Genomic DNA, 15,106 nt, shown 5'->3' with positions numbered 1-15,106 from the left:
GGTTTGTGTTCCTTTATGTTGAATTTACAGTTAAATGAAAAAATTATTTCCAAATAATAATAACATTAAAAAACTTAGCTTTCAAACTTGTTCTTAACATATGCACATCTACAGTTTGAATGTGGATATTACAATTGACTAACAGATGAATGTTGTTCAAGATTGTTTTTTAATGATTTGTATGTTCCATTTGAGGTTTTGGTATTGTTGCTACAGAAAATGTATTGCCATTTGTTGTTACGTTTAGTAAAGCATCTACATAAAAGGACACATATATATAAAAAAAGACATTTTATTGCATACAAAAAAAAATAATAATATACTGAATCTTACATTCAAATACAGTCTCCTTTGCTTTACTGAGATCTTGTCTATCTGAAGTCACATAAACACCTGTTTAACTTTACAAAAAATATAAACTCTTATGCTGTACAGTTTCTTTCTTGTACAAATCTATTGATTCCTCAACAGGTCATGATATAATTTAATACAGCAGCATAACATTACACAGAAGGAATGGGACAAAAAAAAATAACAGCCAGAATTAAGTTTGTTCCTTAAAAAGACTGATAAAAGTTAGTTTCTTTTGTATGCAATCCCAATTAATGGATATACTGAACTTTATGGACAAATGTTTCTGAAATGTACCCCATCATTACTGTTCTAAACTGTTGATCCAATCCAAGTGTACGTAGAGGGGTTTTACTAACACATGTGGAAGTAATTGGAGGCTTTACAAATTTTGATGGGGTTGCATCTATTTTGTTTCTCAGTTTCTTGCCAGCAATGACACAAGTCCTTTCTTATCCAGCTCAACAAGTTTAAGGTGCTGTAAGGTCTTCATTGCAGAATCACTGACTTTCATGTTCAACTTCTTCATCCTCTGAGTGCTTATTGGCCCCCTGAAAATAGTTAGATCAAATGCATTAGAAAACACTCAGCTGTGGATAACTCTCTAACCATTAGGCTACAACTTCCCTTGACTGCCCCATTTTCTCTGTATATGCCAAATCATGTGGTTGCCTTAATTTACACTACATTATTAATTATGTTAAGGCTCAGTGTTAAAGGTGCATTTGCACAAATGACTAGACAAACCTGTTCTTATCTGAGAAGTACTCGGATAACTGCTTATAGAGCATGTTGAGGTCATTCAGCTTCAAGTTACCACGTACACTCCGCGGGACAGTCTCAAATGTCCCCTCAGACACCTCTTCATGCATGTTCTTTGCTGCAAGACATACAAAACAACTATATATTAGAATTATTGAGATTGATAAAGATGCTGTTCACCTTGGACATTGAGAAAAAGTTACAGCTGCTTTATTCATTTATACATCAATGTAATTATGGTTTTCTTCTGTCCTTACATTCAGACTGTGCTTGAGTTTGAGGTTCTGATGTCGGCACGGCCTAAAGAAACAAAAAACCATTCACAAATAGCCAAAAAGTAGCTTTCACTTCATAAGCTCAAAAATATTTACATTTTAATATGTAAATATAGGGCTTGACATTAACACCTACCAATCGCGTGTAGATTTCAGCAGTGGTGTGTACGCAGTCACTCCTACTAGACACTTAGGGGGTTGCATTTTAATTTATATATAACCTAAATATACATTTTTCAATTGTAGTCTTTTAAAAAGGCATCTGAAATAATAAACTAAGAGCAATGTTGTCAAAAATATCTCTCACTTGTTTCATTTGCTCCGTATGAATATTGTTGGTGTTACAGGGCTTGAATTTTGGCGTGGGATTGCACATTGTACTCATTCCTGCAGATTTTGGGCTCACACCCAAAGAGCGTGAGCATTAATGTTGCTGCTCAGTACTAAATAGAGTCGTTTTTCACTGCTTTTAGCACTTAAACCGTCAAATACACACACACACAAAAAAAAGTCAAAATATAGACATTTTATAGAGGAACTTTGGTTATGTTTTAAAGGTGCCCTAGAACTTTTTTTAAAAGATGTAATATAAGTCTAAGGTGTCCCCTGAATGTGTCTGTGAAGTTTCAGCTCAAAATACCCCATAGATTTTTTTTTATTAATTTTTTAACTGCCTATTTTGGGGCATAATTAGAAATGAGCCGATTCAGGGTGTGTGGCCCTTTAATTCTCATGCTCCATGCCCCAAGAGCTCGCGCTTGCCTTAAACAACATAAAAAAAGTTCAAACAGCTAATATAACCCTCAAAATGGATCTTTACAAAGTGTTTGTCATGCAGCATGTCTAATCACGTAAGTACAGTGTTTATTTTGATGTTTACAATGATTCTGAATGAGTTTGAGGCTATGCTCCTTGGCTAATGGCTAATGCTACACTGTTGGAGAGATTTATAAAGAATTAAGTTGTGTTTATGAATTATACAGACTGCAAGTGTTTAAAAAATGAAAATAACAACGGCTCTTGTCTCCGTGAATACAGTAAGAAACGATGGTAACTTTAACCACATTTAACATTACATTAGCAACATGCTAACGAAACATTTAGAAAGACAATTTACAAATATCACCAAAAATATGTTATCATATCATGTTAAAATAAAATATCATGTTAAAATATCACGGTTACGTAACAGTCGGTGTTATGCTGAGATTCGCCTGTTCTTCGGAGGTCTTTTAAAAAATGAGATTTATATAAGGAGGAGGAAACAATGGAGTTTGAGGCTCACTGTATGTCTTTTCCATGTACTGAACTCTTTGTTATTTTACTATGCACCTTTAACGCACGTGTAACAGTATAATGGTCAGGTCTTAAAAGTGCCAGCAGATTAAAATTATGACATAAAAAAAATATATATCTGTATGGCAGTTTTTTCCCATGGTATCAATGTTAAAATTGTGGCTAATGGCTAGTAACTTTGGAAAACCACTAGCCATAGTGGCTGGTGAGCAAAAATGTTAATGTCAAGCCTTGTACATACATACACTACTGTTCAAAAGTTAGAAATTGATACTGTCGATCAGAAAGGACATATTAAATTGAACAAAAGTGACAGACACTTACAAAAAAAAAAAAAATTTGCATTTCAAATAAATGCTGTCCCTTTGAACTTTCTATTCACCAAAGAAGAGACTCCTTTCAAAAACATAAAAAAAATAATAATAATAAAAAAAATCTTGCGACCCCAAACTTTTGAACGGTAGTGTAGTTCTGTAATTATGGTAAAAAGTGTTTAAGTGTCTAACCTCTACATTTAAAGTGGCAACGGCTGAGCAGAGAGCATCTCTCGCTTCTTGTTCTTCTTCTGTCAGTGGCGGAACCTTGAACACCAGAATTCCCATTAGCACACAAACAGTCCGAACCACAAACCTAACGAAACTACTTTATTTTTCAAAAAACACTTCCTTAACTATGGTAAAATCATTGTGTATGGCCTTTAGTGACAAGGACCCTTTGATTTTGTTAGACTTGGGCTCTTGTTGATGAATGAATACCTGCACATCTGCGGTGTTCTGCAGCTGTTCAACCAGCTGTACTGTCGTATCCAAGTGAGCTCGTATGGAGTCCATGGATCGCTTCTGTTCCGCTGCAATCTCCTCCACCTGAGCGCACAGGGCCGCATGGCGCGCTTTAATCGCCGTCAGGTTCTCCAGCAACTGAACGGGGTTTCCCTGAAATCCACAACCACAAACTTAGAAAGACAGACTCGGTCACTATTTAAAATGAATAAACGAATACAAAATTACCTCAAACGAGCCCGCTTCACGCGCATTTGCCATGAAGTCAAATTTCAGCCGCTTTTCCACATATTCTATATCAGCTTCTGCTTTCTGGAACTACAAGGACACAGATCTAAACACCATCATTCAGTAAGCGTTCAGAAGATTATGGTCAGGAGTTGATTGTTGTTTAGCATTTATTGGCCCATCTGAACGAGGGTACGATCTAAAACTTGAAACCCTATTAGCAATATTGCACTACTCTGAACACAGTGGACAGCAGAGGCAATACTGATAGGGTCCCAAGAATTAGTATTAGACATTATGACCTGTAAAACAGAGAAAACAAACAACAATATGCCAACTGAGATGGTGCACGTCTTTGAAAAGTTTCAAACATTGTGCAAAGCTGCTCTCAGATGCTTTGACAATACTATTGCACTGCTAGCTGTCCAATACAGTAGTGCAATGAAGTCAGAGCACCTGTTAACAGCAATTGATGTGGCTGGCCATGCTGTTGACCCTACCTTTGAGAAAAATCCCTGGCCAATGCCCTTTTAACATTGCACTGCTTTAATAACTGGGTTATCAGTAGTACAATATAAAAGGGGCACTGGACAGACAGTTCGCATTCAGGGTGGTCCTTTTGCATGATGAAATATCCAATCATGTAAATAATGTCATTTAAAAGCCTGGGAAGAAGAACACAGTTTTCATATAAACATTACTGGTGAGATACAGATATGTAGACGTTGCATAATATGGGCAATCATTTTAAAAGTGAGTGTTTACAATTTCTGGCAAGCTAATACTGCGCCCTCTATCGCCTCCTCTTCCTCGTGATATTTAAACTCACTCAAATTTAATATTAATGCAGTTTTGAAGTTTTACTAAAATCATGAATAGCAAAAATGGCTTTTATAAGATTTTGCAGACATGCAAATTGTCAGAATCCTCACAGACTAAACTTTTACAAAGATCTGTGCGTCTTTCAGAAGAAATAGACACATTTTATAAACATTTTATCAGTAATAACAACTGCGACATTAACTTGGTGTATATAAACCCGAACTGTTTATAAATATATAATTACCGTATTGAATAATGTTTAGGAGGAGTAAGTTCGGGCTGCAGCGCGCAGTTTCGCGGACAGACGCACAGGCCCTCCCGCTCCCGCACTCCCCTCACCGTCGAACCAAATAAACATTTTCAGGCTGAATGCCATGGTTTCGCTTCAAAATATGCGCATTACAGTAATTTAATGATATGAAGACTGATATGGCTGTAAATATGAGTAAATAATAACATTAGCAGTGGCACCAGTTAGCCATCCAGCTACATGTTTTTCGTAATTTTCTCCCCTCCAACCTGAGGGAAAGTCAGAGGAATATACAGAACATTTAATTTTTCATGTTTTTTCTATATTACGTTTTCTAATGCAAAGGCACCAGTATTATTAACAGTTAGACGCATACGGTCAGTTTACAAGGGAAAACATTTGATGGAAACGTCTGGCTGAAAAAACAGCTTACCATCGCCTCTAGCTTATCAACTGTCTCCATGTTGAATAGTTTACATTCCTAAAGCAGCCCCGGAAATATAAAGCTCGCAGCAGAACGCAAAACCTTATCTGATTGGTCAGCTGTCAGAGCGCCTGGAATTTGATTGGTCAGTTTGGAAGGAGAAAGAGCGGAAAAGGGGTGGTATGTTCGGGATGGAATTTTAACGTACTACTACTGTCTTGTACGTACTACAGAGTATGTACACTGCAGACTATTTATAAATGTATGTGAATATGAATATTGAATTGGGTGATAAAACAGTATTGTGTTTCAGTTTTGTGTTATGCTTTAATAGTTGTTTAATAGTTTGTATGCTGACTATTAAAACTATCAAATTTTGCATTTTAAATCCTTTTTTTTTTTTGTAAAAAAAAACAAAAAAAACAAAACACTTTTGCGATAATAGAAAAATAAAACCATCTCGAGATTAAAGTTGTTAAATTTAGAGAAAAAAGTCAAGATAAAATGTTGAGAATAAACTCGTTAAATTACGAGAAAAAATCGAGATAAAATGTAGAGGAATAAAGTAATTAAATTACGAGAAAAAAAGTCGTTAAATTATGAGAAAAATTTTAAATTTCGAGAAAAAAGTCGAGATAAAATGTTGAGGAGAATAAAGCATAGGAACAAAGTCATTAAATTGTGAGAAAAAAGTCGTTAAATTACGAGAACAAATTCGTTAAATTACGAATTTGTTCTAATGATTTAACGACTTTTTTTCTCGTAATTTAATGACTTTATTTTCATAATTTAATGACTTTATTCTCAACATTTTATCTCGACTTTTTTCTCGAAATTTAACGAGTTTTTTCTCTTAATTTAACAAGTTTATTCTCAACATTTTATCTCGAACTTTTTCTTAAAATTTAACGAGTTTTTTCTCGTAATTTAATGAGTCTATTCTCAACATTTTATTTCGACTTTTTTCTCGAAATTTAACAACTTTAATCTCGAGATGGTTTTATTTTTTTATTATTGCTTGGCCCTAATCCTCTTCCGTACAGATCAAATGAAGAATCAGAAAGGAGATCACATTTGATATACACAAGGGCAGGCATAACATTATGACCACCTTCCTAATATTATGTTGGTCCCCCTTTCTCTGCCAAAACAGCCCTGACCTGTCGAGGCATGGACTCCACTAGACCCCTGAAGGTGTGCTGTGGTATCTGGCACCAAGATGCCAGCAGCAGATCCTTTAAGTCCTGTTGTGAGGTGGGGCCTCCATGGATCAGACTTGTTTGTTCAGCACATCCCACAGATGCTCGATTGGATTGAGATCTGGGGAATTTGGAGGCCAAGTCAACACCTCAAACTCTTTGTTGTGCTCCTCAAACCATTCCTGAACCATTTTTGCTTTGTGGCAGAGCGCATTATCCTGCTGAAAGAGGCCACAGCCACCAGGAAATACCGTTTCCATGAAAGGGTGTACATGGTCTGCAAAAATACTTAGGTAGGTGGTACGTGTCAAAGTAACATCCACATGGATGGCAGGATCCAAGGTTTCCCAGCAGAACATTGCCCAAAGCATCACACTGCCTCCGCCAACTTGCCTTCTTCCCATAGTGCATCCTGGTGCAATGTGTTCCCCAGGTAAGCGACGCACCCGCCCATCCACGTGATGTACAAGAAGACATGATTCATCAGACCAGGCCACCTTCTTCCATTGCTCTGTGGTCCAGTTCTGATGTTCACGTGTCCACTGTTGGCGCTTTCGGTGGTGGACAGGGGTCAGCATGGGCACCCTGACTGGTCTGCAGCTATGCAGCCCAGTGCGCAACAAACTGCGATGCACTGTGTATTCTGACACCTTTCTATCAGAACCAGCATTAACTTCTTGAGCAATTTGAGCTACAGTAGCTCTTCTGTTGACCACACAGTGAGCCTTAGCCGCCCATGACCCTGTCACTGGTTCACCACTGTTCCTTCCTTGGACCACTTTTGATAGATACTGACCACTGCAGACTGGGAACACCCCAGAAGAGCTGCAGTTTTGGAGATGCTCTGACCCAGTAGTCTACCCATCACAATTTGGTCCTTGTCAAACTCGCTCAAATTCTTACACTTGCCCATTTTTCCTGCTTCTAACACATCAACTTTGAGGACAAAATGTTCACTTACTGTCTAATATACCCCACCCACTAACAGGTGATGTGATGAAGAGATAACCAGTGTTATTCACTTCACTTGTCAGTGCTCATAATGTTATGCCTGATCGGTGTAACTTCTTTTTCGTACATCACACTGAAATGTCAAGTATGGAATACATTCCTTGCAGTAAGCTCTGTTGTATACTACAGAATTTGTTGAAAAAAGAAATCCTATTATTCTATGTGCATGCAGAAAATTTAGAATTATATACCTAACATAGCCAGACTCTGCACAGTATTCATACTCTATATATACTCTATCTGCACAGTGTTTATACTCTCACAGTATTCATACTCATACTTTACATCACTGTATTCATATTCTATTCACAGAATTCATACTCTATACTCTATCTGCAGTGTTTATGCTCTCGCAGTATTCATACTCATACTTTACATCACTGTATTCATACTCTATATATACTCTATCTGCACAGTGTTTATACTCTCACAGTATTCATACTCATACTTTACATCACTGTATTCATATTCTATTCACAGTATTCATACTCTATACTCTATCTGCAGTGTTTATGCTCTCGCAGTATTCAAACTCATACTTTACATCACTGTATTCATACTCTATATATACTCTATCTGCACAGTGTTTATACTCTCACAGTATTCATACTCATACTTTACATCACTGTATTCATACTCTATTCACAGTATTCATACTCTATATATACACTATCTGCAGTGTTTATACTCTCTCAGTATTCATACTCATACTTTACATCACTGTATTCATATTCTGTTCACAGTATTCATACTCTATCTGCAGTGTTTATACTCTCACAGTATTCATACTTTATATACTCTATCACAGTGTTTATGCTTTTGCAGTATTCATACTCATACTCATACTTTACATCACTGTATTCATACTCTATTCACAGTATTCATACTCTATATATACTCTATCTGCACAGTGTTTATGCTCTCGCAGTATTCATACTCATACTTTACATCACTGTATTCATACTCTATTCACAGTATTCATACTCTATATATACTCTATCTGCACAGTGTTTATACTCTCGCAGTATTCATACTCATACTCAATTCACAGTATTCATACTATAAATATGTACTAAATAATAAATAATAGTACTCAAACATTTTGTCCCAGGCCTTGTAAATATAGCAAGAGACTTGTTTTATTATCCATTGTGTAATGTTCAGGCCAGGGTAACTTTCTACTTTTAAACAGGCCAAGAGTTTTTTTCTTTTTTTTTAATAATGTTTATTTAAACAGATTTTTAAAACAGTATAAACGTTGCACTACTGTCCTTAAATAGAAATAAAAAAAATCAGAGGGCTGAAAAAGTTTCTATGACGTTTCATCCAAACGGACCAATCGACCGCCAGAATGTGAACGGCCATTGAAAGAGTAAGCGGTAGTAAACCCCGCCTCATTTAATATGACTGACAAAATGTCTATTCAATCACAGCTCTGCACACACACCGCTACACCAATCAGAGAAGGCCAGTAGGTCTAGCGTCAACAAAGCTTGGTTGCACCGTAAACTTGTTCTCCCCCGGTTTGCTCGTTAGAGGACGTTGGAGTCACAGTCAGGAGGGGCTCTATATCAAACATTAATTTTAAAACAGTAAGCACTTACAGAAAATCAAGCCAACATGTTCTCCCGCATCGTTAGACCAACAGCCACCCTCGCCCGGAGCTTGTCCACCGCCTCCCAGGTAAAAACCTTCATATTTGTTAACATGCGAATGCGCTAACATTAGCATCCATGATGTATGCGAGTGTATAGTGACGCTAACATGTCAAACTGAAATCAAAACCAAATGTACTTTTACTTTATTGATTCGTGGTCCTTAATAACCCATAGACTACAATAATATAATTGAAACTAAGTTAAGAAAACCCGCATCCAGGTAACCTAGAAGTTACCTTGCTTGGCATTTAGCCAGCACACTGGCAATGTGATTTCTTAGTCATATGGTCTTAACGTTTATAGACGTTGCAAGTATGACCTGTGAATCCAGTTGAAAACCTGCTGTTTGACATGAGAAGGTTTTTAGTCGACCTTGCCAACTCGTTTAGTCTGTCTGTGTGGGATCATCCAGGTTAGAGATGGTATCATTTTGACTTGCCCCCCTTTGAAAGGTCATTACTGTAACACTGTAATCAGCTACTTGTCTCACTGTTGTGTAGCAAGTACCACAAAGTGTCTTGATCTCTAATGAGAGATCAGGCTTTATGCAGCTTGTGTGTTTCCACAAAATGGCAAAAGTGATACTGAGATGATTCACCATCTGATATGTTTCATGAAACTAAACTTTGGGCTTTTTAAAGGCTTTTACTTATATTCCCCATACACCATGACACCCACATTGCATTCCTTTTTGTCCTTAACACAATGCAATGCATGCAGTTAGTTGCCATTGGTATAAGTCTAGTTAGTTAGTTTTCAATAAGCTTGCACTAAACACATTCATATGCCATACAGACTTCCTTTGTGCTGTCTAAACAGTTTACAGAATCCTTAATCACTTGGTTTAAACCCTCCCACTTCTCAGCATGAATGGTAGTAAAAACTCCCACTTGCATATTTCCAGACTGAAAAAAGTCCCAAGGTCCAGTTCAAAAATAAGTTTGTGTGACCTTCATTTGTAAACGTAGAGAGACAAAAATATGTTTAACATTTTTATTCACAGATTGTTCCATATTTTGATTTAATCACTTCATGATGACCAGATTATGATTAATGATTCCTCCACAAAGCAGTAAATTTAATGGCCTATTGAGTCAAAGTGCACTTTACTGATATAAGTAGGGTGGGTTAGCACATATTGTGTGACACATTGCAATTTTTTCTTCTCGTAGAACAATGCGAAAGTAGCTGTCTTGGGCGCTGCAGGTGGCATCGGGCAGCCCCTGTCCCTCCTGCTGAAGAACAGCCCTCTAGTGAGCGAACTGTCACTGTATGATATTGCCCACACTCCTGGAGTGGCAGCTGACCTCAGTCACATCGAGACCAGAGCCCATGTCACAGGTACAGAAATGGTTTTGGCTCAACAAGCCCCTTAGGTTCTGATAGTTATTTTTGAGCTTTTAGTATTTGTAGAGAAATCAAGTAATTTTTTTAAACCCATAATTTTTAATTAAAATGTCAAAACAACATAATTTTATCTGGTTAAATATGCTAGACTTCTCAATTTAATTCGCTTAAACCCCACCACTTTTTTTCACTTTAAATTGGTCTGCTATAGTGTTCACTGTCTTGCCTTTCAGGGTACATCGGAGCAGATCAGCTGGGTGCTGCACTGAAAGGCTGTGAGGTTGTTGTCATCCCTGCTGGTGTCCCAAGGAAGCCTGGTGGGTATATTTTTATCTCTGCTTTATTTTTTTAAGTGCATTTATAGGGAATGGCATTTGCAACCTGTTTTATTTGTGTGAATGTAACATGGGATATTCAACAAAAAATGTTAATTAGCTTAAACATACAAGGTCTTGGTGATGTAAATGGGCTCATTTATAAATGAGAAATTCTGGTGGGTTTCTTTAAATTTCAGAAGATTGTGCTTTTCGTCCTTTTTCTAGGTATGACCCGTGATGACCTGTTCAACACCAATGCCACCATTGTGGCCACACTAGCTGATGCCTGTGCCCGTCACTGCCCTCAGGCCATGATCTGCATCATTTCAAACCCTGTAGGTATTAGGTCTGAGGGTTTTTTTTTATAACCGCTCAAAGGTCAAAAGGGTGTATAACACTATATCTCTGTGTATATACTGTATATATCAATTGATAATGCTTTGGACCACCCATTAAGATAATTGATAATTGTTGATATAGTAAAACACGTTCTGTATTATTAAACTATGTTGTAAATTTTAGGTGAACTCCACTATCCCCATCACATCAGAGGTGATGAAGAAACACGGCGTCTACAACCCCAACAGAGTCTTTGGTGTGACAACACTGGATATTGTCAGAGCAAACACTTTTGTTGCTGAGCTCAAAGTGAGTTCTGTAAACTTATATACTGATTTTTTTTAAGTGCAAATTTATTTATTTAATGTCATCACCTGCAGTTATTTCATTGTCACCATTGCTGAAATATTTACAGGGCCTTGATCCCGCCCGAGTTAATGTGCCCGTGGTTGGAGGTCATGCAGGAAAGACCATCATTCCTCTCATTTCACAGGTGAGGAGAACCTGCATTACTACATAATTTATCATTTATTCAATAAGCATTTGAACAGTATTATATCACAATGACTAGCTAAAGACAAGCTGTGTTTTCTTTTCTTTTTCTTCTTTCTTTTTTTTTTTTTTATTATTTTAATGTCAATTTAAGTTTTTGGCATGATATTTTGTAGGTTGCTTGCTTTATTTCTGTGGCATTGCACTGCATATCCCCATCCACTGTGCAAATTCATTGGTCTTAAATCCTGTACTGTGTAAATGTTAAATATCTTCTGATTGGCTATGACTGTCACATTGTGCAGCAGTTTTGCTTTCAGACAGGTTGTTTAGATTATTAGGTGAAATGATAAAGATGTGTATTCTTTTTCTTTTTGTGTTGTTTTCAGTGCACACCCAAGGTTGAGTTCCCTGCAGATCAGCTATCTGCTTTGACCGGCAGGATCCAGGAAGCAGGAACTGAAGTTGTGAAGGCTAAAGCTGGTGCAGGTGAGAACTGAATTTTTATATGCTGTTTGATTGCTTGTTTTTGGTTTTGAGGCTTTCTTCATGTTGCTGGCAACATTTTTATTTATTTTTTTTTGTGTGCAGAAGCTTAATTTAGATAAGTAAAAATACCACTGAAAAGATCTGGAAATTTGTATCTGTAAACTGAATGCGTCTCTGTTCATAGGCTCGGCAACTCTGTCCATGGCCTATGCTGGAGCCAGGTTCACATTCTCCCTTCTCGATGCCATGAATGGAAAAGAGGGTGTTGTTGAATGTGCATTTGTGAGATCTGAGGAAACAGAGTGCAAATACTTCTCTACACCTCTCCTGCTTGGGGTAAGACTAGCTATACCATCTTTAGATATTACTTCACCTTATGTTCAAATTATACAAGGTCAAAGTAACAACAACCTGGTAAATAAGCTTTCCGTTTTGTTTTTTCCCCTTCTGGTTTATTAACTTTTTTTTTTTGTTCAATTTCTCTTCCTTTTCTCAGAAAAATGGCATTGAAAAGAACCTCGGCCTTGGCAAGCTCTCTGCGTTTGAGGAGAAGCTGGTAGCTGAAGCTATGGATGAACTGAAGGGCTCCATCAAGAAAGGAGAAGATTTTGTTTCAAACATGAAGTGATCTGTGCTAGTGGCACATTACCTGTGAAATGTCATTTATTTATAAAGCTGAGTCATTGTATGTCAACCGGGTTACCTAAAAATGTATTTCATCATGTTCAAAGATACAGACAGTCTTTGTACTGATTAAAACGGTCAAATCCAGCCATCAATAAAACGGTTTGTTTAACAACTCTAAACATCCTTGCATTTCAGTTCACTCTATTCGAAATATTGCTATTTTGCTATGAGATTCTATTATTGACTTGTGTTTTGTTATTGATTATGAACATGCAACTTGAGTGACTCCATAAATCTATGTGAATGAGTTTTACATAAACAAAAATGGCTCTGAGTAATCCTGCTGTCAATGTTTCTTTTTAAACAAGGATCCACTTTCCACATTCAAGTCTCTGTCCATGTGCTTATCCAAATTAGTGATTTCGAGGTATTTAAATAGTTAAATGATAGATGATAATGATGGATATTACATCTATTCATTTATATTTATTAAATATCTATATAAATTGCAAATCTGCCCCTTAGTCGTGTTACTTGAAGGGGGTACTGCATGTATGAATGATGATTTGAAAGGATTTTTTATATGTATATATATATATATATATAAATAACTCTAAGGCCTGGGGCCTGTACCATGATGGAAGGTGAACAAACTCAAGGTTAGAGGATTAGTTTCGAGTTGACAAAACCACACCACTCCAATCAGGTTTTGTTGGTACCATGATGCTGATCATCAACTTTCTCTGTCAACTCAGGCTTTGATCCTGAGTTTGTGGAGCGCGTGCACATGAATCCGTGGCATCAGTAGCAAACGGCCAATCAATAAACTGATTCACTTCTCATGAGAGAGCCAGCATGATTCAAAACTCTTTCGCTGAAAATGAAGAATTTAAATGCATTTACACTAATGGAAAATACTTGTCTGTGAAAGAGGACAAATAAATAAAATGATCTTTCTCTATCAGTGCAAGTGAAAGTTGTGAAGTTAGTTGATAATATATAGCAATAGAGACTTAAGCATACAAGGTCACATATAGTAATTTTTAAAGAGTATATTTACTCCTTATTTAGGCCTATATATATTAATATTCATTGAAACTAAGTGCTTAATAACTACTTTTACACTAAATTTGCGTGTGTGTAATGGATTAATAAAAATATAGATCATATAATTATACAAATCATATATAAATTATATTATCATTAAAACCAGACAATTTCATCGTTAAATAATTGTTTTTACTATATAATGACCTTTAATTTAGAGGAAGAGAAACTGGGGGAGTGACTTTATTGCATTGGGTGTGTCATTGTCACTTAGCTTATGTCTGATTGGTCCAATTTCAGTTTGAGATCTCTAACCCAGAACATAACCTGCCCCGGAGCAGGTTAGCCGTGGAGCGTAAATTACTATGGCGAAGAACACCTCTAAAAGCCAAGTTACTTTCATGGTACCTAAAACCCAGGATTGGTGCAAACTAATCTGAAACTTACCTGGCTAGCCAGCTGATCCAGCTTCATGGAACAGGCCCCTGGTTTCACAGACAGGGCTTAATCTAAGCCAGGATTAGGCCTTAATTCCATTAGGATATTTAAGTAACTTTTATAAACATACACTAAAAGAATAAAATAACCGGTGTGCATCTTCAGACAAAACAATGGCACAAGATATGTCAGTACAAGCTGCTTTCAGTTAAAACAGCTCAAATATGCATTTCAGGGATATAATTTATAAACATCCAGTTTTATGTTTTTATTTCACCTTTTTCAATTACAGTAGCATTAAAAACATAGTATTGTGTAATGGATAGAAACCTTTCATTTATGCAGTATATGGTGCTTAAATCATATTGCTGATAAATAATATGTTTTTCACGTAAAATAACTTTTAATGGGTAAAAGCTTGCATGCATGTTGTGTGCCATGCATAAATATAATGTTCAAAAAACACTATTGACAATTACAACCAAGGAGATGTTGATCACATTAGGAGATATTTAAAAATAAAATATTACTTTTGAAAAATGCTAATTATTTAATATACAATTGGATGTTAATATTTTATATTTTCAAGTAACAACCAATACATCAAAAATCTTGTATTATGTGTATTGTGCTGTTTTCTCTTTTGAAAGGAAAATGTTCACTCCATTTTACTGGCATAAAACGTAATAAAAAGTAAATTAGATTAAAAAAGTAGCCTAAATTAATTTTATTTTTATTCTGTAATAAAAGAAACAACATTTATCAAATCCAGAAAAGCTAAAGAAATTCTTCTCTCACATTGGCTTATTTGAATAAGGTTAGCTCATTTGCATACGTGCAGATGAGCGGAAACGTCCTGCCACCAATCATTACTGGCGGTTCATACGAAAACATCGTCGCCGCATCCACCGCCGTACTAATTAGCAAAATTTACCGTTTCCATGTCTTTACTCTG

The 15,106-nt window shown here is 36.4% G+C and overlaps 2 protein-coding genes across 3 annotated transcripts; one reads left to right on the top strand and one right to left on the bottom strand.

The window, feature by feature from the left end:
* Nucleotides 1–156: 156 nt before the first annotated feature.
* On the bottom strand, nucleotides 157–5,257 carry ska2 (spindle and kinetochore associated complex subunit 2). 2 transcript variants are annotated; one of them, XM_067399217.1, is made up of 7 exons: nucleotides 5,197–5,257; nucleotides 3,692–3,781; nucleotides 3,440–3,616; nucleotides 3,191–3,265; nucleotides 1,371–1,413; nucleotides 1,099–1,231; nucleotides 157–902 (listed from the first exon to the last, which is right to left on the bottom strand). In XM_067399217.1, the coding sequence occupies exons 1-7, from the start codon at nucleotides 5,224–5,226 to the stop codon at nucleotides 770–772; spliced, it is 681 nt and encodes a 226-aa protein (XP_067255318.1). In that variant the 5' UTR covers nucleotides 5,227–5,257; the 3' UTR covers nucleotides 157–769. The 2 variants fall into 2 exon arrangements, with proteins under 2 accessions (XP_067255318.1, XP_067255319.1); XM_067399218.1 differs by lacking the exon at nucleotides 5,197–5,257 and adding an exon at nucleotides 4,758–5,122.
* A 3,641-nt stretch (nucleotides 5,258–8,898) lies between these two features.
* mdh2 (malate dehydrogenase 2, NAD (mitochondrial)) lies at nucleotides 8,899–12,845 on the top strand. Its single transcript, XM_067399216.1, has 9 exons — nucleotides 8,899–9,080; nucleotides 10,228–10,396; nucleotides 10,636–10,719; nucleotides 10,945–11,054; nucleotides 11,242–11,367; nucleotides 11,474–11,551; nucleotides 11,940–12,039; nucleotides 12,224–12,375; nucleotides 12,536–12,845. Exons 1-9 carry the CDS (start codon nucleotides 9,018–9,020, stop codon nucleotides 12,665–12,667), a joined length of 1,014 nt encoding a protein of 337 aa, XP_067255317.1. The 5' UTR covers nucleotides 8,899–9,017; the 3' UTR covers nucleotides 12,668–12,845.
* The last annotated feature ends 2,261 nt before the right edge of the window (nucleotides 12,846–15,106 follow it).

The sequence above is a fragment of the Chanodichthys erythropterus genome, chromosome 10 (assembly GCF_024489055.1).
Source record: "Chanodichthys erythropterus isolate Z2021 chromosome 10, ASM2448905v1, whole genome shotgun sequence".
Classification (NCBI taxonomy): Eukaryota; Metazoa; Chordata; class Actinopteri; order Cypriniformes; family Xenocyprididae; genus Chanodichthys; species Chanodichthys erythropterus.
Note: the sequence above shows the minus strand (reverse complement) of the source record. Positions and strands in the feature narration are given on the sequence as shown.